The following is a 23630-nucleotide window of genomic DNA, read 5'->3' as shown; positions in this document are numbered from 1 at the left end:
CTGATTAGAAGAGCTTGTATTTCTCATGATTACAATCATGAGAAACAATTTGGTGCAAACCAGTTATGTAAGTCAATGTGAGTGCTATCAGTTTGAAAAGGTGAGTGATATGGGGCGGGGGGCAGAACAATGTTTTTGACTGAATTAGCGATGGTAAATGAATAAAACCCTACAGATAATGAGGATAAACTCTGTACTGATGCAAGTGCTCTTTGTTGTGGTATTGTTAGGTTAGATGGTGGGAAGTGATACAAGGGAACAGATTGCAAAGCAATGACTGAAATAAAGGTTGCAAGGCCACCTACACGATTTAACTACAGCAAAAGAAAAATTAATTAACATAATCAGGAAGCTATTACATTTGCAAATTAAATTACTAAATGATATAAAATCTAAGGTATTAGTTTTATAACAGTTCACTAAAATACAGCAATGAATTACATTAAATGGCAAATTACAAACTCTAAACAAAAAAAATAAATAATAATCAGATAGTTACTTGGTTCTAAATACTTCTGTAAGTGCATTAAAAATGTCACTTGATAATAAATAATTTCCATGCTACCTACAGACTGAATCAGATATTGAAAATGTTACATCTTTTAACATTATGAACTCCATGTAGAATATCTAAAAGTTCAAATACAAATTAAGACAACATACATTGGCTCAATACCTTTTGACCTTGCTGAAATTAGAAGATGGCAAAAATGTAATCCTCACTCACATCTAAGCAGCATTAAACAAAAGAAGATCAGTGGTAACAAATAACTAGGAAGGTTCAATGCCCAGATCCTATAGGACATGCAGTGAGCATCACTTCAATATTTGATCAATATAAAATAAGAGATCACAAAAACAAAATAAAAAAACACTTTATCCCCAGATGAGTTTTTGAGTAGTTCAGCAGTCATATAATCAGACGTTGTATCATTTCTAAGACATTTTAGGTCTGAGGTAGTTACTGCGGTCAAGCTATAGTAGTTTAAAATCATTTAAGTCAGATAAGACTTCATAGTACTCACTATAAAGTGACTTCACAGTACTCACTATAAAGTATATTTAGCAAGACTACTTGCTTCAGAAACACAAGTATAACTCAGAGAAAGTAATATATAACCAATCACTAAACGTAAAAGTTTAAAAAATCATACAACCTGAAGCTTTGTGTAGTAAGCCAAGTCTAGTGTTTAGATTTGTTAACTTAAGTAATTACTTAATTACTTAAGTAATCTTCATGACGTGAGTAACCCACTGATAAATGCAACTCTGAAACTCCACCAGTAAGAGAGAATTGTTCCACATTTATGTATGATCTCTTGAGAATTTATCTCATATAATTCTGCTATATTTGGACTAAGTAGCCATAATTCAAGCTGAATTAGTCCTTCTTGTAATTTTAGTTGAATTTCATATACATTAGAAGACAGAAGTTGAATTCTTTCATCTGCATATTGAATCATATAATTCAACACATTGCTTCCATAAATTATTTACATAAAGTGATGAAAACAGGAAGGCTACAAATAATCATTGTGATACCTCTGTAGCATATTTTTTCAGAAACTGCATTGAGATTTTACTTTTTGACAATGGTTAAATTATAGTTAATAAATCAATTTAGAGAAGAAATGTCAACATTTAGGCTAGACAATTTTTAAGCAAAATGTTAAAATCAACAGCCTATAAATTGTCCATAGGTGTATACACAGTGTGTGGTAAGCATGTCACATCCTGTGATGGACTCTGGTTTTCAACAAATCAAAGAAAGGGCAGCCCATTGCTTTCCCTGTGCTATCACATAGTTAAATTGAGAAACTTTAGAACGTCTGACTATTTTACAGTTGAGCTACCCAGAAAGCCATATATGGATAAAGCATATGCAGCTATGCAAACAATCTGGAAATATTTTACAGAAAATATTCAAAATAGCCTAAATCTTACAATTTAAAAACATTAGTTAGGAAGTGCTAGCTGTGCGTGTACAAAATGTTTCCCTTTTTTTTCCATTTAGTGTGTTAAGGTGAAATATTTTATATAGTACTTAAAAGTATTTAAGTATTTATTATTCTTTCATTTTCCTGATACCCACTTTATCCTTTTTGGATTCATAGGAGTGCAGAAAACTATACTTTCATGCTATGAGCTTGGCACTGTGAACCAATCTCAGATGGAAGCAGAGTCCATCACAGGATGTGACATGCTTACCACACACTATATATACACTATGGGCAATTTACAGGATTAGCAGTTCACCTACCAGAAGAAACCTGAGACCTCATTAAAAAACCACCTAGACAATCAGCTGGTTGCAAACAAAACAAGCAAAGGTCTCACTTAGAAATATGTAACTAGCAAAGAGTGCACCAGTATCTGTTACTACTGTCAAGAGATTTTTTTCTTAATATTTTTTAAATAAATCATGGTTTGTATATTTGTCACTATCGAATTTAGGTAATATTTAATTGAATTATTTTATTTTTATTTATTTATGATAACCAGTTACGAACAGTGGTCAGAATAATTCCAGTAAGTCTGTAGGCATAACCTGAGAGGTATATCAGTAATATGTTCAAAAAGCAGAATATTGGAGTAACACAGAAGACTGTGCAGAATAGTAAATCAGGTTCCATCTGTAATTTTTCCTCTAGATTGTATTCCAGACTATCATCATGTTCCAGATCTCCTCCTAACTGCTGCAGAGCATCCCACCCACCCATCCTTCTTTTGCTGCCTCATTTCTACCATGATTTCTTAGCTAGTGATCATAGCCATTACTCATGTGGATGGGCCTCTTGATTCCTTGGGAGGTAGAACTGATTGTTACTCCCCTACTTGTACTAGAGGATTGAGCAGGAAATGGAGAGAGGTGGAGTAGCTCTCAAAGTCCCTAACTAGATGCAGGAGCCATTCAGTGATGTCAGTATTCTCACTACTGTGAATATCTACTCTTCCTTTTTTTTTAGTCTTTTTATTTCTTCATAGGTTCATAGGTTAGTACTAGGCTAACTGCCCTTGCGAGCCATTGTAAGCCTAGCCAATTATCCCTGTGAGACTCAAACTCTGCACCTTGTGTTTGTAAGGCAAACACCATAACCATTAGGCCACCCTCTTTTACCAATTTACCTCTTTCTACATATGCTAGCACATCTATATCTTCTGTTTATAGAGTCGATGCTCAAGTGATTGGCTGTCCAGCAGATTAAGAGAAGTGACTCACCTGTTCAGTAGGTCAGCTTTCATTACAGTCATGTAAGAAACCATTACTGGATGTTTGTTGAGATTTTTTTAATATACTTTATTTTTAGTTTTGCAGTTTATTTCAAAGTAAGGATACAAAGGATGGTATATTAATTTACGCATTATGGGCTGACACTGGTTTGATATCCTTTTTAGGTATTGATTGTATATACTACTGTATTATATTAATTTTAGAACTCTGAATTCCTAAATATATTCTACTTTACTTCTTACATTTTACATCTGTTCTGTTTTTGAACAACAGCTTATTACTTGTTAAATTCAAACAGAATAGTAATAGTTAAATTCATTCATTGCTTTGTTGTTATAATTTTGTACACATGTAGATTTAAGGCTCCTCTGAATAAGTAAATAAATATTTCACAAACTGAATGAACATTACTGTATTGCAATGTGTGTTAGTGTGAGATTTGAGAGCATACAGTTTTGGTAATGATATTGTGACTCAATGTTAGAATGTACCCATTGGAGGTTTATAGTGTAAGTTTTTGTGATACTATTCTCCAGTTCAATTGTTGTCTGGGGTGCCTTCTATACGGAGTCTGCATGTCCTTCCTGCATTCGTGTAGGTTAACATTGGGTACTCCGGTTTCCTCCCATGTTAAAAAGACATGCATCTGGAGCATTTCTCCCTGGGCCTCCACTGAAAATTGGTTTTGTTCCAAGTCAGACTTTCCTGGTAAAGAAATGTTAAATAAAATATATAACTATGTTGTAGGGTTATGAAGGGCACAACCCATCACAAAGACATGCAGGGATGCTTCCCTTACTATGAAACTTTGTTTAAATGTTTACGTTTGAGTTTGTATGGTTGAGGTTTTGTTTTCATCATTCTGAAGTTTGTTTATCTTTTTGCTACTATTACTGGCATGCTAACAAATCAGTCCAAAAAATGAATAATACATTAAGGCATAGGAAGCAGTATTTAGCGATAAGGTCACAAACTGTAATTTGTGATATATTTTCTGATTTAAAGCATAGCATGCTCATGGTAAATAAATGGACAACAGATTTAAGCTATCTGCAGTCACTGGTAGAAATGTATGAAACGGAAGTTTGCATTCCATTGTATGATGGAGTTGGGTAGTAATATGAGAAATGCATTAAGGCAGTGCAGCTGCATGGAAGTGGATTTAAGGAAAGCAGTATTTATTAAAGTAGTTAACAAGAGTATTCATAGGTTCATAGGTTGGTACTAGGCTATCGGCCCTAGGGCCTATACAAGCCTAGCCATAACAACACCTGCTCATCGCAATCAGAGACTTGCATATTTTGTTACTTTGGAGAAATGGGTAGGAGCAAGGCAACTTAAAATAAAGTTTGTATTGCTGTGGAGGGGAAAGAAGATGTATAGTGATCAAAGACAATGGTTTATGCAGGAATAGATTGTTAAAACAGAGATGTGACTAAAGCTTAGCTGTCTAGGTGGAATCCAGGCAAGTTTGAACTAGTGATGTGGTAAAGGGCCATCATTGGATTAACAGTAATGGTACATCAGTAGATATTGCTACATCCTATGTAGGAGGCTAACAAAGCATTACCTGATACAATACTGACATTCAGGGGCGGGAGAAGGTAAAGGGATCATCTGGTTTGTTGTTAACTTTGCAAAGTGCTAATACAGTGGCACGATGTACTTATGTTGACATCGAGATGCTTACAAATGCTGGATCTTCAGATCAGAAGTTAGAGTGGGATGAACTATATAAATATTTGTAGGAGTCAACATTCCTGGGATGCTGCTGCTTTGTAAACTGATAATGGGGAGTCACTCTTCTGAAAACTGACTCTATAATACATATATATATATATCTATATACATCTGTTCTTCGAAAACACACTTCTTTGCAGAACAGATAGTTGAGACCCACTTTAACGTTAATCAGTTAACCGAAGCATGGCACAGAGGGGGATAAGGAAATATATCCTTTTCTCCACTGTAGTTAGTATATATAAGTAGCGGGGATGTGGGGGGTGTAGGTGTGCTTGCCCTCCTGCAAAAATGTGTTTTACTTTGCCAGACACACCTCCGCTACTTATATATATATACTAACTGCTGTACAATGGAGAAAAGGCTATAGTTCCTTATCCCCACTGTACAGTGCTTCGGTTAACTGATTTAAGCGAAAGTGCACTTTCGGTTAAGTGCACTTTCATTAAAGTGGGTCTCAGCTATCTGTTCCTCAAAGAAGTGTGTTTTTGAAGAACAGAAGTAGACCTATATATTAATATATATATATATATATATATATATATATATATATATATATATATATAAATATGTGTGTGTGTGTGTGTGTATGGGTCCTATTTAAGAGATCGAAGTTTGGAACTTCAAATTTCATATGGCCGAAACCACATGATCGAAGTTTTAAAACTTCGAACACTTAAACGGAGATCTCCATACAGTGCAGAATGGGAATATTCCCTTTTCCTCGCTGTAGTGCAATCTCAGAGTTGGTATATTTTAATAGCGGTGGGTGTGGGGGATGCTGGGGGGCTTGCCACCCTGCATATATGTGTTTTAATTTACACACACACACACACACACACACACACACACACACACACACACACACACACACACACACGTGCACACACACACGCACACACACCCACACACACACACACACACACACACACACACACACACACACACATGAATATATATGACTTTTGCTGGAGCAGAGTAAAAGTTTTTCTTCAGTAAACTATGAGTTGAGCTGGGTCAAGTGGTTTGATAATGTTTAAAAACAACAAATCACAATTGTCTGCCTAAGTTTACCAGAGGCTGAACCACTGGGTGTTTCAGGTTGAGTATCTGGAAATTCTTTCCATTACAGTGAAATCTTTTTAGCTACTGGTTTGAAACTCTTCAGGACATTTTTGTACTGCTCATTTAAGGCACTCAGCTAGTAACCATTTCATTCCATGCTGTAGTGTGTGGCTCAGGCAGCTGTCAAGAGTATTTCCAAGAGAATATTTCAGACAGGAGTTTAGACTGCATATCTCTGACTGACAGCAATTTTAGAAGAGTTTAACAAGGTATCAGTGTGGAAGTGGTATTATTGGGAACTTACATGCTTGTTCACTAAGGCATCTTGAAAGACAGGCTTATGGAATGCCTACCAATCCTGGATCTGTAGTATTCTGCAAAGATTCAACATTTACAAACTATGGATGGTTTGGCATATAACTTATAAATCACAGTGGAGCACAACCATAAACCCTTAAGGTATCTACTTTGTCTAGTGACACGAATGTTATACAGGTCCACAAAGGTGATGCCAGTAAGAAGAGCTCTACCTACTGCTATTCTTTAAAGCATGTCATTGTTTGTGGCACTGTGTTATTTCTGACAATGCACTAAGATATGTTTAACATAAAATGTTTAGAGAGCATAGAGAGAAATGGAATAATATAGTGGGTCTGTTAAGCTTTCATTGAGGATGGCCAGCTACAAATCTCCACCGAGTTAACTCATCTTAAATACATTCTTGTCAAACACCTACCCAAATCACCTCCTGTGTGGAGAGCTTTTCCGCCCACACTGTCTTACTAAAATATACTAACTCCATTTTTGCCCAACCATGCAAGAAGGACAAATAACCTGAGATGGTGAGGACATTATACAAAATGACTGCCGTCTCCCACTCTAACATAACGTAAAGCCATTTACAATTTTGGAAATTAAACCTTTGAGAAATAAGAGTAAAGATTTAACACTCAACAAAAACAGTTCCAGGGAGGCCATCTCTAAGTGAAAATTCAGAGATACCCACATTTAAATAGTGATATTTTCAGTTTGCAGAAAAGACCAGAGATGGGAGCACCTCCAATGTTACGGAGCATGTCAAAACATTTCTTATGGGTGCAGCAGCTATGGAAGAAAACAAACGTATCAGTTTTATTGCAATCTATTAAGCAAAAATAGAGAGATTGTCTTTTATGGGTAAACGTATACATAGTACATTTCAGACTGGAAGATGGAGAAAGAATCTGGAATCAGAATATTCTGAGCTATTCATGAATATTTCTATGAAACAAAACCATTCAGATAACTGTGTGCAGAAATAATTATTATGAATATTGTATGACAGCCTCTGCCATCTATAGCTATCTTCTCTGGAAGGGTGTGATATTCAGAATCAAGAATATATTTTATGAAATCCCAACATGTTTTAAGATTTTTTTTTTTAAATTTGTTAAGCAAAATCTTAATAATTACTAATAGCATATTGGATGAAATACTCAAACATATGTATTTTCCTTATTTATGTCTAAGGCCAGTAAGATGTGAATATATTTCTCTTTAGACAATAAAAGCTAACAAAAGAATGAAACAATGTAACAATGAAACAATGTACAGGTTAATAAAAGTAATTTAGCCTGCTGTGTATGCATAGCTAGTGCAGTGTTACAAAACTTAATGCAGTCCCAACCATTGCAGCCATTCATTCACATTTTAGATAAGTGAAAGCAAACAAATCTCTCCTGTGGCTCCTTAGAAATTCTCTTAAACAGAGCCAATTTAGTTTAACCAAACTGCATACAGTGTTCTTGTTTATTTCTGCCATACTTGTAATGTAAAGTGGAATGTTATTATGTGTTAACTGATTTTATTTTTTATTTTTTACTTTTTCATTATGTTATTTGAAATTGTTTGTTAGGCTCTAATGAGGAGCACGCCCATATGGTTAACAAATGTAAAATAAATAAAGGTAAAAATGCTTCTGTCTGTAGCAGTAACTTACTGTTATCTCTACAGTTTATGTTGTTAGCTATGGGGGACCTTAAGCACATAATAAAATAGTACCCATTGGAGAATAAAAGCACATATGCAAAATATACAAACATTTGAGTCATTTGGCAGCCACAAATTCTTGGTTTTCCAGTTAAAACTAGTGTAAGTTTCAAAAATGCCTTTCTTAAAGAGAAAATGTTCAGTAAACTGATTACAAACATAAATGACTACCTTAAGCTTTTTATTTTCAATACAATGTTTTTGTGGGGATACATACTCTAGGATTGAAAGAAATGCTCACCACTCTCGCTAGTTACTCAGCGTTTGTCGGTCAAATAGTACGATAGTGAGGAAATGTGATACAGAGACAGATATGGTAACAGTGAGAAAGACCTCATTATTGGCTAATTACCATCTCCCTGAATCAAACACTAGCACAATCAGACATGACCATGCTAGTGTTCTAACAAGCAACCCATGCCTCGTATTAGCAAAGGCAATCCCATACATACACACACACACACACACACACACACACACACACACACACACACACACACACACACACACACACACATATCCACTCATCAACAAACAAGCCCCCCACACTCACTCAAGGAAACACACAGCTAGATACTCACATGCACAGTCCAACAAATACACACATCCGGACTTTTGATTCTCTACTTAACCCACATAGGAGGCATATATATATATATATATATATATATATATATATTTATACATATATATATATATATATATATATACACACACACACAGACACACACATATACACACACACACACACACAATCCTGTATGCATGCACAAATGCACACACGTGTACACAAGCACAGACACACATATAGACAGACACACATATAGACAGACACACACACACACACACACACACACACACACACACACATGCACGCACATATTCATACAGCCTCATGTTTCCTGTGCTACAATTAGTGCAGGAGGGGTGAATGGGTGACTTTTCATCCTAGAGTAAAATGTTACTCAGCCAAGTGATTTAGCAAGGAAATCAGGAGTTGCAGGCATTTCTAGGAGGAGAGCACATGACTAATTAGCATTAGTTACTCCCCTAGACTAGTGCAGTAGCTGCTTCTGAGACAGACCCCTGTGTGACTTTTCTGCAAGGGTAAATCACAGCAGTGGAGCAGTTTCTGAATTGGAAGGCCTTAGCATGATGAGGAAATCTTTGAAGCTAATGCTTCTTCATTGTGCTAGACTTTTGTAAATCTCAGGAACAGAGTGAAATAAACTAGTCCAGCTCACACTGATAACTGCTTAGTCTACATATTGTAAATGGTAAGGTCATTACCTGTCAACCATTGGTATGGTCATTAAGTGTCAGCCTTTGGTAAGGTCATTAACTGTCAACCTTTGCCATCTTGAGAATATTAACTAAGTGGTTATCAGTACTAGGCTACACTATATTTTAATTCTAATATGCTAAAATCCTTTCTTAGTGGCAGCCTTTTTTAGTGATCTTACAGATGAGATAGCTTCTGTCTTGATATTCCATAAGGCACAGCTTCTCAGAATTAAATTGCTTACCATATGATATGCAAAACTATTATAATGAGAGGATTGTGTTGTTTTTTCTCACCATAATGAAGATTCAGAGTTTTGATATTTCTAAATATAATTTGGACTTGATTCACAGAAAGGTTTTTCCACAATGATTTTGGAACACTTCCTGGATTCATGTATGGTTGCATTACAAAAACTTGTCAAAGAACTTCTATTGTTCAAGCTTGAGTGTACAGAAACACTGAACGAATGTACTCAAATATGTGAAAATGCAACCAAAATTAGCATAAAAAATAAGCATTTTTTTACAGGGGAGAAGTCCCCTCACAACCCCAGACCCCCTCTCCTTACATTATCTGTATTGGTATCACTCTGAGAGAAACACTGATAAATTATAAGTAGTGCAAATCCTGTCTTGGTGTTTCTCTGGGAGGCAGACATATGCAAGCAGTTAGACTCCTGCTCATACGTGTCTTCAGGAACAGTTACATGAGCAACTGACAGTTTGAGCAACTGTGATATAAGCTTGGGAGATCCAAGCAAATGACTATAACCCTTCCATAACCCGATCACAGTAAACTGGTAAGTTATTAGACATATTGTTTGATTTCTTGTTCCTGCTTCTGATTTGCAGTTGTTTGACAACAGGTGATTTGTTGTTCACTTATATGTCCTGATAAAGTTCTGTTTGATGAGCATGAAAGTGCTTAACATTAAATTTTGAAGTGTTTAAATGGTACCAGTGCAAGTGTACTGGGATACATTTTTTATTTTTAATGAGGTTGTACAATAATGGCTCATTACTATTCAAAAATGAGCATGCTGATTGGACAGCCCAATCAGCATGCCCATTTTAAATCTATTATATACCTATAGAAAAAGGTGCGGCCGCTGAAGTACCATTGAGAACCCAGACTTTCTGTTGGGGTATTCTTAAAAGACAGAGCAAAATACAAGATACATCAGGTACATTCTGCAAAACTAAGGAATTAGAAACTTACCTGATTTCCCTTGTATTTCTGCATTGTCCCTTGTAAAATATCAGCAGTAATAAAAAAAAAAAATAAACAACAACATAAAAAAATAAGCAACGGAGAGTCTCTTTTCTCTTTCACAGCTCCTGCAATGACATACTGCGCCAGTGTGGGAACATAAGTCTCATACACTTGCACAGTACATCATTAACTTATTACATCCAAGTGACACCTCCAGGTGCATCTGCAGTTAACTCCGACTGATGCCTTTAGGCGTCAAATATAGCTTGTTCATATTTGCATCAATAATTCCAAAACCATGCTATGTACAAGATTTTAAAATATTTCATTTTAAAGTTTTACATGATGGAAAACTCAACTGAATTAATATGTGATCTCTGTCTAATGCAAGTAAAGAGATATAAACTTGTGTTTTTATGATATTAATTTATATAGATATGTTGTCTTTTGGCTTTTTCCCGGTTACGGGTCGCCACAGCAGAACTCCGGTCCACTAATGATATAATTTCCACATTTTTCTAAATATATCAACAACCAAGTAACATTGACAGAATACCTTAGCCTCATACGAACGCTTTCAGCTAGATGAATAAAATGCTGCTTACAGTATGTGTGTAACTTGAGTTTTTGCTGAGATATTGTAAGTTGTTTACAAAATATTACAAACATAATAGTTACTGTGTTTACTGTGACTTAAAAACTTCAGTTTAAGACCTAGAACCTAAAGAATACTACCACTATAAAATAATTTGTGCTGAAGGGTTTGCCATTTATACTTCTTTTATAACCCCTGTGGTTCCAGAGATATGAACATTTGTTTGAAATGTGAGGACATAATTTGATTCTGTGAAAAGGCTTAGGTTCCGCCCATTGGAAGTTACAGTGCAAACTTCCTGAACTCCATTGGAGTGAATGAGTTAAACAAGAAAGAATGTGGTGGAACGCTACAGCACCCTTATACAAAGATATTATTTAAGAAAGATAAGGCATTTTTTTCTTAAATGTGCCATTGTGTAATAGCAATAATCCACTACTGTTTGTGGGTATATCAGGATTTATGCACATTTGGTTTTGTTTAATCACTTAGGCTTCATCCTTGTGATGAAACCACACCAACTGTGCATAAACCCTGATATACCCACGCACAGCCATTGATTAATGCTTAAAAGACTATAAAGCAGTGGAATACAGGGGAAGACAGTCATGTGGGTGAACTCAAAAGAATAACAAGAAAACTGCACGTGCATTGAGTTACAGACATTTGACTATTAAAGGACTTTGGCTTAAGACAGAACTGTGAGTTTGTCAGTACTGAATTATGAAGTGTGAGTTACTTAAAACTGTATTGAATAAGAGTATGCCTATGAGTTTAAAGTTTGCTACAGAACGTGAACTTTAGTTATCAATTTCATTATAAATGAACTGTATTGAAATGGAAGAGCTAAGTATTTTATAGTTGATACACTGGTGGACAATGCAGATATCATTTTGTGTATGTATATATATCACATTACACTATTTTACATTCCTACAGTGCCACTTGCAAGTATACAAACATCTGTGTTAATTATCCTGTCCACAAAGGAAAAGAATTGTTACGTTATCTGTGTTTTCATATTATCCCAAAACAGATAAGTGAAGTGTTTTGTGAGTGAGTTGTTATATTTGCCAAAAAAATTTGATATGGTTAGAAAAACTCAAAGCTGGATCTACCCATATACCCAGGTCCTTAAATGAATCTACAGTTTCAATCACTGTGTGCTGTATTAAATATTCACCTTTCAGTTTGTCTCCCAAATCTCATGTGCTTAGTTTTTGATGTAGTTATCATCATATTATTCTCCTGTGCTCAATTGGTCAGTTTAGTCAATTTCTTTTGCAGGCATGCCCTATCTGTAAGACATGTAATCAGTTTACAAAATTTCAAGTCATCTGCATACAGACTGCAGAACAGATCGAAAAAGATAGATATGAAAGAAGAAACAATCTAAACAAGAATGGGCCTAGGATAGAGCCCTGTGGGACACTTTGACTGTAACCAAGGATTTCACCCGTCCAATTGGTGCATGATACTTGCCATGTCCTATTTGTAAGCCATGCAGCTATCCATTTTATCAAGAGTACATCAATACCTAGTTGTTTATGACTCTGTGAAATGCTGAAGTTAAATCTGTATAAATTGAATCACAGCATAATTTTTCATTTATAGCTGTTATTATATTGTTATAGAACATCATTTTACAGGTAGTAATAGAACTATTTTCAACATATGCATACTGATATATGGTTTCAAGTCCCAACCTTTCCAATTCTACAATAACGTATCTGATAATACCTTCTGAAGTATTTTTCTACAACATATAAGTAGACTTAAGGGTTTGTATGACTCTGGGTTTGCCCTACTCCCCAGCATTTATACTCCCTAGTAAATAACGGATAATAATGGTACTGTAAGTCCTTGCTGAACTGTCTTCAGGTCGTTATTATTACTAATCCCTTCTCCTCCATGTGCTTTGTTTGGATCCGCTTTGCATAGTTCTCTTTCAATATAATCTAATTTGATTTCAGTATCTAAGATTACCTAGATGTCACTAGGACAATGCATCACCCCTTTTGTGGAGCCAAACTGTTTTGCGTAAGACTTTGTAAATATATCTATAATCTGTTGTGCCTGAGAATAAATTTTAGAATCTACACGCAGTTTATCAGTTTGTGTGTCCGTACTCCTTCCCCATCTTAAGTATCGTATATTTTCCTATTATGCTCAATATCTCTATATAAATTTTCTTCATTTTTTTTCTTGATCTTGTCTCACATTGTGCTTAATTTCTTTGTCCAGCTTGTTTATTTCAGTTTTTAAATTTGTAGTTCAACCTCTTTCCATTTCTTTTACTTTTTTTGTCTCTCACCTTAATCAAGTATCTTATTCTTATGAATATATATCCTCTTGATGTTGTATATCTAGAACCTGATGTTATACATTTGTTTTCATTTTATACATTCAAACAATTTCTCTTTCAGAACTTTCCACATTCAATCTGCAGCTTTTCCACTGAAAGCATCACTCCAATCAGTTTTCATAGTGACTGTTTTGCTTCTGTATAATCTGTTATTAATCTACTGTGCATTGGTTTATATTTCAGTTTGGCAGCATTATCTAGCAACAAATTAACCTTTATAACCCCATGATCACTGTGTATCAATGGTAGTAAAACTTGACATGAAGTAACAGTAATTTCTTTTGGAACACAATGTCTAGTATGTTTGTTCCCTGGTAGTTTTTTTTTTTACAATATGAAGCAATTGCTGTTCCTGAACATACATTGTGAAAGTTTTCCATACTAATGTTGTTAAATCAATATTATTCCAGCCTGTTTCTGGTAAATGTAAGTCCCCAGCCAATATTTTTCCCCAATGGCCTTTTTAAGCCTAGCCATGCTTCCCAAATCTCTGACAAGTTCTTGTACCCTTGATGAGAGTAAGCAGGAGCTTGGGTGATGAACACTTTACAGGCTGCCCGTGTCCATTAGAGATATAGCTGCCAAACCAGGGATGAGTTCCTGTTCCTCATCCAATTGTCCAAATACCAGGGACAGATCTCTACCCTCACCAACCTGTAGGAGACAGAATACAGGGATAGGGCCTTGAGGTGGTCTGCATAGGACATGTTGCTTGCACCCTGTATTCTTTTAGTGAGGAACCTCTGTGGACATTCCAATTGTTGGTTATGTCTGGTTAGGTACATACCAAAGGGGGCATTGTACTCAATAATGAATGCTGAATACTGTAGACCATGACTTCCTTGGATCTAGATACCATACCTTTTTTATACGTTACACAACATAGAATGATTTCCTCACTATTGTAGACACATGATGGTCAAAGGCTAGATTGCTGTCTATGTGTGTCCCCATGTCCCTGACTACTGGGTCAACTCTTAAGGGTGTGTTGTCAATATGATAGTTACCAGGGGTAGATGACTTCCCAAAGGATACTATTATGCATTTCTTGGCATTTAGTTTTAGTCTATGGCTCTGACATCAGTTGTTTGTCTGTGTCAGCCTCTCCTGGAGAACATTTGTGTCAGTGTGGGATTCAATGACAGCTCCTAATTTGCAATTATCTGCAAATGTAGTCATCCAGAGGCCATTGACAATAACCTTGACTTCAGAGAAACAAATGCCATAAAGGGGGTTGAGTGATCTTTACAGACAATAGACACTTTCTTTCCTAAATGTGTTCTATTTGCTCTTTGCCTAACATTACTTATCTCATCAGTCCAGTCAGTAATGTATACAGCAACAGTTCTCCAAGCTGTGCCATTTGCACAAATCCAATCATCATCAGTAAGTCTGGATTTACATTACAACTAATAACGGTAAGCAAATCATACAACTTTTGACATGAGGAACACAGATCACCAGTGTTATCGGGTGTTACCTTTAAATATACTTAACCAAAAAGCATGAACACCAACAATAAATTCAAAAAACAGAAACTGCAGTAGTCAAAGTAACGAACCAACCGAAGTTGAAAGTAAAATTTAATGTAAAGCGCTTTTCGTTTGCACGATGTCTGAAGAAGTTTGCACATCGTGCAAACAAAAAGCGCTTTACATTAAATTTTACTTTCAACTTCGTTTGGTTAGTTACTTTGACTACTGCAGTTTCTGGTTTTTGAATTTAAATATACTTAGCATTTATTACACTGAACAAAATACCTGCGCTTTAGCAAATCATTAATGGCATACTCATTTAAGGAATCCATATTCAACTGCAAGTGAACTATTATTCAAATATATTATGACTTAAAAATTCAAACGAAAAAATAATCAAAATCGGTTACCACAGAATTCAAAGATAACTTAAATCAACTTCTTTGAGGAAAAATCAGATAAATGATATATGACTAAATATTACATTAAGTACAGTAAAGTTGTTGCTCTGATGGTACACGTTGTGAAAGTCACACAAACGCTAGAATCCCTTTACGTCAGTATCACTTGCAATTGCATCTGTTTTTAACAGTAAAGATCAAAAATCATAAAGCAAGACAGGATAGTTTAGATAAGCTCTGGACTTTTAGTTACTACATACTCTACTTGTCTCTGTGTGGGGCCTGACAGGTGGTTTTAGCACTGGAAGGAGAACACATAGCAAATGAACAATACAATAGGTCAGAGTGCTATGAGGATATGCACGGTCACCTAACACTTCTGTAAACTCTGCTGGATGGAAGAGAAGTTAGTAAAGAATTGTTTCTGTAATGGGAGAGAGACTGTGGACAGCCTGCTCATTATTTCCTCTAAGGCAACTATGTACTGGTTAGGCAGGATTCCCTATTTTCTGAGGATTAGAGGAGAAAAAGATTATATGTTACAAGGGGAATGTAGATGAGGTTAGAGAAAGGATTACATATTACATAGGCAGCAATAAGTGGAGAGGAGAGATACAAAAGAGGTTAGGAAGGTGTAGTAGGCAACAGAGGGGTATAAAGAGAATAATTACAGGTGGACAGAAGAAGAGAAAACTATGAATTGTTTGACTGAAAGTGATAGAAAAATGAGATGCAAAAGCAATAGAAGGTCCATATTAATCATAAGTGTGACAAAACTCAAAGTAGAAATGCAGTCATCATAGACAGAAATCATTGCACAGTAGTATTTCATATAATAACATTAGGGATAATCTGTTGAAGGCACTGTCTAAAAACAAGTACCATCAGAACTGCTTCCTTGAGGTACAGACTAACATTGTTCAATAAGAATCTCATAATCCAGAAAAGATGTTCAGTACACATCTTCAGTACAAAATTGCAGAGGATTTCCATACTGTTATACACACAGAGGTGAAACCATGGTTGTTTACAGATGGTGTCTTTCCAAGGCAAGAGATAGACTGGATTTAATATTTTAAAATTAGCTCCTATCCTAGTGTGAGAAAAGGTGGAGGAGATCAGAGGTGTGTGCAGCTGTAGCATACAGTGGTATGAGACTGTAAGCAGTGTTTAAACATATTGCCATTTACATGAAACAGCAGATAATCAATGAAGCTATGGGCTCAGGCCGAAAGATGCCGAAGAAATGATCTGCCTTTTCAAGCAGCTCACCAGGCTTATTTAAAGTTCTTGACGTTGAAAACATCACTGCTCTGAATTTGGCTAGAAGAGGGTCTGAGTTGTAAATTGTTATAGTAATTTGACCTTATCTCTCCTTTCATAGGGATAAGGTGTACTTAAGAACCAGTCCCTTTCTTCATCCCTAAACTAGTATCAGAATTTATCTTAAATCAATTTATCTGTCTCTCTGTGTTCTTTTCTGAACCCAGAATAAGGACAAGAGAATCCTGCATAATTTGGATGTCCATAGACGATTCGGACACTATACTGATAGGACAAAGGACTTTAAAATCTCTAATCTGACAATTCGGACACTATACTGATAGGACAAAGGACTTTAAAATCTCTAATCTGACAATTCGGACACTATACTGATAGGACAAAGGACTTTAAAATCTCTAATCTGACGATTCGGACACTATACTGATAGGACAAAGGACTTTAAAATCTCTAATCTGACGATTCGGACACTGTACTGATAGGACAAAGGACTTTAAAATCTCTAATCTGACGATTCGGACACTATACTGATAGGACAAAGCACTTTAAAATCTCTAATCTGACGATTCGGACACTATACTGATAGGACAAAGGACTTTAAAATCTCTAATCTGACGATTCGGACACTATACTGATAGGACAAAGCACTTTAAAATCTCTAATCTGACAATTCGGACACTATACTGATAGGACAAAGGACTTTAAAATCTCTAATCTGACAATTCGGACACTATACTGATAGGACAAAGCACTTTAAAATCTCTAATCTGACGATTCGGACACTATACTGATAGGACAAAGCACTTTAAAATCTCTAATCTGACAATTCGGACACTATACTGATAGGACAAAGGACTTTAAAATCTCTAATCTGACAATTTGGACACTATACTGATAGGACAAAGCACTTTAAAATCTCTAATCTGATGATTCGGACACTATACTGATAGGACAAAGCACTTTAAAATCTCTAATCTGATGATTCGGATACTATACTGATAGGACAAAGGACTTTAAAATCTCTAATCTGACGATTCGGACACTATACTGATAGGACAAAGGACTTTAAAATCTCTAATCTGACGATTCGGACACTATACTGATAGGACAAAGGACTTTAAAATCTCTAATCTGACGATTCGGATACTATACTGATAGGACAAAGGACTTTAAAATCTCTAATCTGCTTATCATTTCCTGTAAAGGCAAGTCAGGGACAAGTGTCAAAGCAGACTATTTTCAAATTGTTATTCCATGCAATCAAAACACACACTATAATGGCTGTAGCTATTTCTTGAGCTTTTCGGAAAGGGGTGGCTAACGGAAATATTCTATAGGAAGCAATTTTGCATAAAATCAGAGTTCTGAATCAAAAGTACAAACACCTTCAGTAAACATTTAAAGACTGACTCCTTCTTCATATCAAGAGTAGGTTTTGCTAGGACTGTTCTCTAACAGGCTCCTGGACTCTAACCCTTTTTTCCTCCCTAGCTATTTAAGCTTTGGTAATAATATGCATCAGGCTACTGCAACAGTGATCTAATGATGAACATAGCTCAGATGTGAAAGTAAACTTGCTGCAGTGCTCAGACCCTTTCTTGTCCCACCTCATTCTTGTATTTCCTTTATACAGCCTCTACTTATTTTTTTTCTTGTGTAGCTGCCAGGGTGCAGTTCCCTCCCATTCCCTGCCTTTTCACATAACTAATGATTTGTATGGCTCTAACCTCCCTTTTCTATGATGCCAGAAAGCTCTGAAATCTTGGCACCCAAACATCCAGTTTTATACTGGCATGCTCTTGCACTTCCCTGTATATATATATATATATATATATATATATATATATATAGGTATGTGGATGGTGCCCCAGTGCCATGAATACTGGCTAGATGTGTGATCCTTGGCAGATCAAAAGAGGTCATTGTGCTCCTCTACTCATCACTCATCAGACCCATCATAGAGTACAACGCCCCATTTGGGATGTACCTTACAAGACATCTGCAACAGCCGGAAATCCCACAGAAGTACATCACCAAGAGGATCACTGGCCTCAAACAGATGCCCTATGCAGCTCGACTGAAGAAACTCCAGCTGTACTCAGTTGCATACCGCCTGCTCAGAGGTGATCTCTGCCTGACATACAAGGCCATGTCCAACCCAGAATTGATGGACAAGCTCCACCTAAAGAAAACCATATCCCCTCGAACCACATGCTCTAGGGATCTAAACCTCACCACTACAATAAATAGGACGTGCTGGAGGAATAGATTCCTGTCCCAGAGACTTCCCATGCTTTGGAACAAGATTCCAATCTACATTAGGCAGAGCTCCTCGCTAACCCTCTTCAAGAGAAACCTTGACGAGTGGATGGGAAACAGTAAGTTTACCCAGGGGATCACTACAATGTCTCTGCTGGACAGAGGCACAGGGAATTAATCTAAGGAGGTGGCGAAAGCCAACACGTTCTGGCTAGGCTTATAAATGCCTTTGGGCAGATAGCCTAGTACCTATCTAGGAACCTATATGTTCCGTAGAACTTTGGCTACAGTGATCTATGCGTATGTCTCTTGTTATGGTAAGTTTACTTACACAGCTTTACTATCCTTGCATTTAGACCATGGTTTGATCTGGCTAAATCAAAAGTAATGATATATAATTGTTAAAAAGTCATAATAGTCAGAAAATGTATCAGTTTCACTTCATTAACTGAAATGCCACTCCTTTATTACATTACTCAGCTGGCAATATATTACAAATGTTTTTATAGCTATTAACGTTGTTGCCCCTGTTCTCTGGTTTGTTTTAGTGACAATATCCACAAGTACCTACTTTGATGGGCTGCTGGTAACAGGTCTGTACACATCCACTGGCATTCAGACTTCACAGCCTCATGGAAGCATGGGCTCGTTTGGATTTGGTAAGTCCTTTATAAATGAATGAGTCTAGTGAATATATTGAATTTGTGACTAATGTGGTAGGACATTAGTTTATCCTTCTAAGTGGCATTGATCTGACATTTTTTTTTCACAGCGAAGATACACAAGTAAAGCTTAAAGTTTTACAAAAAAGCTTTCAAATGATCTTTTATTTTGCATTGTTTTCTAAAGACATTAAATTGTTGGAGCACCATGTAATAATGAAAGGTCAAAAGTATCCGTTTAATTTTGCAAAATAAAAATGAAGTAGAGAAGGCTGTGGCATGACTTGTTAAGGTGTCCATCGTTTTATGGTGAACTATGAATTGTATAGTATGTGCATCTCAGCAAGATTTTGAAATGCTGGAATATACAAGGAAAACAAGTGGCAAAGTTTTGAATCAAAAGTACAAACAACTTGAAATATATTTGGCTCTGCTGTTGCCTGAACTTTTTTGCAATGAAGAAAGTGCCAGCAGCAATATCCTGAAAAGTATTCATGCCCTAAAGCTGCCAAGGGGAACTACAGTACTGCATGGTAGTTTTAGACAGCAAGGTGGCTTAATGTCAAGAAATTCATTCTGTCAAGAAATTCATTGTGTCATAGTATAAGAAATTCACCGTGTTGTGCGCCAGAATGCAACTGCATTGTGTTTGTGTAGGTTTCAGCTAGCAATGCTTACGTGAATTACATTCAGCCAGTGTCTGACATGCAAAACTTTGTTTTCAAATTCAGACAATTCACTGAATCAGTTATACTGCATATAAATACATTATGTAAAACTGTACTGCAAAAAAAAAACAAAGATAAGAAAATTCCCCCATAAAAATTTCTGAAAATAATTTGATTGTATTTGGTGTTAAAATTGTTTTGAGTTCATCAGGATTTTAACATGTAATAAATGGTTAATCTTATTTATTTATTCATTTTTTTCAAGGAAACAAGATATCCCCATTTGGCTAACAAGTAGCAATGGATATCTCTTAAATTAGAGTTAAGTAAAATAAATATGTAACAACAAAATAAATGTATTCATCCTGAACATTTAAAGTGGTTCAAAACTGACCTTTCCAACTGACATAAAGTAATCCTTTGGGAAAAGCTTTATCATTCCCTGCCAGCCTCTCCTACATGACACTGCAATGGTTCTTGCTCTTCTTAGCCCCTTTTTAAAACTTAGTAGCTGGAATCAGTCTATGAAAATATATTCCGTATTACAATACTCTTCTTATATCATAAGCCTTTGTCAAGACAAAAGCATAACAGGTGTTCAGCAAGAACTCCAACAAACTTTTGCCACCTTACATCTTCCTTTTCCCTAAATATCATTGTATGAAACTGCATGTTGATCTTCTCTGTGACATAGTGCAGACAGACCTTTTCTTCTCATAGTTATTACACTTAAATCAGAGTAAAACGGTCACACAGACAAACTAATTAGTAAAAATGACAAGAAAAACCTAGCCAAGCTGGGGTTTTCACTCTGTGATGCCTTAAACCTCCTGTAATACAGACCCATAGGTTAGGTTTTTATCATTACTACACTTGGACGAAACACTAATATAAATGGCTGACACATTAAAATACTGTAGCACTTACAAGACCAAAATCTAAAATTAAGTTAGCACATTCAAAAGAATGTCTATAAAACCAAAAAATGTTTGAACCTTTAAAGAACAAAATATTAAAATTGTGTTTTGCTTGTTGTATGAGCTGTCTATAATATTCTTCCTTAACTTCTTGGCAGACTCCTATGACAAACTTGAAAAGACGTATTTCAAAACTCTCCATTTTGTAACTTGCTTGCCATCTTATGTTCATCAGTGCCAGGCTTTATCACTCCTAAAATGACCTACCATACCACAAAGATTATCTCAACTTTATTATACCTAATCCATGAAATACTATGTCAGAAACAACCGTCAATCAGTCCATACTGTTATACCTCTAGCATCTCATGTTCATATGATGCAGTCTGCGACCTCAGTTCAAGTACCCTTTCTCATAAGTAATACCTACCTTGCAAAGACTGCATAAGGAAACAACTACCAGTTCTCAAAAATGTGGAATGGATTCCACTCACAATTGAAAAAATGCTCCCAGTGACAGTATTTACAGAACTCTTAATCAACTACCTTATTAAGCATCAACAATGTTCACGTGGCTAAATATTACAACCTAACCTTCCTTCATAAACTCTTATAGGTACTGCTATAACACTAGAACTACCATATCTTGCTTTGCACACCAAAACATTACCAAAGCAGCCTTAACAAGACTGTAATGCTGTCTTAACTATAAGTGCAATTTCATTCTATCTTTTCTTTTTTCTCCTTTTCGCCTTACCTTTTATTCTTATATGCATTAGTTCAGCCAGATATTTACCTTGCATGCACACAGATGTTTATATAGCCAAGTGAGTCTGTCAGTAGCAGTTTTGTAAAGGTTTCAACACATATTCAATTATTGTCTCTTCTCATAAGTGACACAGTTACTATAGTCACATCTTCCCAACACTACTCTCCATTATGATCCCATAAAATTGGAACTATGAGAAAATTTCTTCTAGGTGTTCCAGATTTGTGATAAATTACCACCTCTTACAAGAAATACACCCCTCACCCTCATTTTAAAACTCTGAGTAAAACACCTCTGCTAGAACCAAAGAACGTGGTCCTGCAGCTTCATAAAATTCTATAGAAGAGTATTTCCTTCTCCCTGTTTACAGTGAATGCTGGGGTTTTATATTCATTTTACAACGCCAGTTAGCCTGTCCTCAACTCATCCCCCTGCCTTTCCCTTCATCTTACCTTTTACCAAATTATCCATATTTTTTATATTGTGTGTCAGGCCTGGCAAGCCTGTACGTAAAAATCAACTGCCAATCATTAGCGGACCGGAGTTCTTCTGTGGCGACCCCTAACCGGGAAAAGCCGAAAGACACAATCCATATTTTTTATCTTATATATATATATATATATATATATATATATATATATATATATATATATATATCTTTAGAGATCTCTCTCTCTCTCTCTCTCTCTATATATATATATATATATATATATATAGATATATATGGTTCTACTTCAAAATATCGAATACTTACATTATCGAATTCCACTTCATCGAACCTCACTTCATCAAATCTCATTATATTGAGCTCCCAGAGCTATGAAAAGGAACCCCGGGAAAGGAACCACTTGGCCAACATGGTGAACTTTGCTCTTCCTCCACTGCAGTGTGATCTTGGAGTTGGTATATTAAGTTAGAGGTGTGTGTGTGTGGGGCAGAATGGTGGGGGCAAAGCCGCCACTTGGAGTTTTTTTTTCTTTTACTGTTTATTGTTTTGTCCTGATGGTTGAGTGGTTCCTTTCCCAGGGTTCCTTTTCGTAGTTCTGGGAGTTCGATATAATAAGATTCGATGAAGTGAGGTTAGATGAAATGGGATTCGATAATGTAAGTATTTGATATGTTGAAGTAAATCCATAAATATATATATGTTTTGTATATACGTATATATATATATATATATATATATATATACGTATATATATATATATATATATATATATATATATATATATATATAGCATACTACAGTAGTTTACCCCTGAAAGTGGACCTTGTTCAGTGATGTTATGAAAAGCTACAGTACTCCAGGCAAATAAACCTGAAAGCTTTACCAATATTTTAAACAACTTAGTTGTGACACAAGACTCAAGAATGCTTTGTGAAAAGCCAGCTTCATGGCAGCAAGAGATAAAGCACTGAGTACAGGGCAGATTACCTGAGTTTGAGTAGCAGTATCTGTATGAGTAGACTGGAGAATGGTGTGAGTGACAAGCTGCTGCTGGCTCATATACCCTCGGGGTTGGGGGCATCTTGACTCGCTACATAGGTTGAGTACTAGGTGTTCCCCAGTGGAGACTGAGCCAGCTGCACCTGTGCAGTCACACTGCTTAGCACCACTAAGCCAAGGAGAATGCAGTATGTGGTGCAAAATTTCTGCTCAAGTGACTGTAGTATCA

At 36.0% G+C, this 23630-nt stretch overlaps 1 protein-coding gene across 4 annotated transcripts in view; it reads left to right on the top strand.

The window, feature by feature from the left end:
• The window catches only part of RELN (reelin), a 3085913-nt gene that overhangs the window by 274857 nt on the left and 2787426 nt on the right, over positions 1-23630 (top strand). For all 4 annotated transcript variants that reach the window (XM_044088524.1, XM_044088525.1, XM_044088522.1 and 1 more), the window contains exon 2: positions 19487-19597. In XM_044088524.1, the coding sequence (XP_043944459.1) occupies positions 19487-19597 (111 nt within the window). The remainder of the gene's footprint in view (positions 1-19486; positions 19598-23630) is intronic.

Source organism: Protopterus annectens, chromosome 11.part0 (genome assembly GCF_019279795.1).
Source record: "Protopterus annectens isolate FY-2018-M chromosome 11.part0, PAN1.0, whole genome shotgun sequence".
NCBI lineage: Eukaryota > Metazoa > Chordata > Ceratodontiformes > Protopteridae > Protopterus > Protopterus annectens.
The sequence above is the reverse complement of the archived record's forward strand: the minus strand, read 5'-3'. Positions and strand labels throughout refer to the sequence as shown.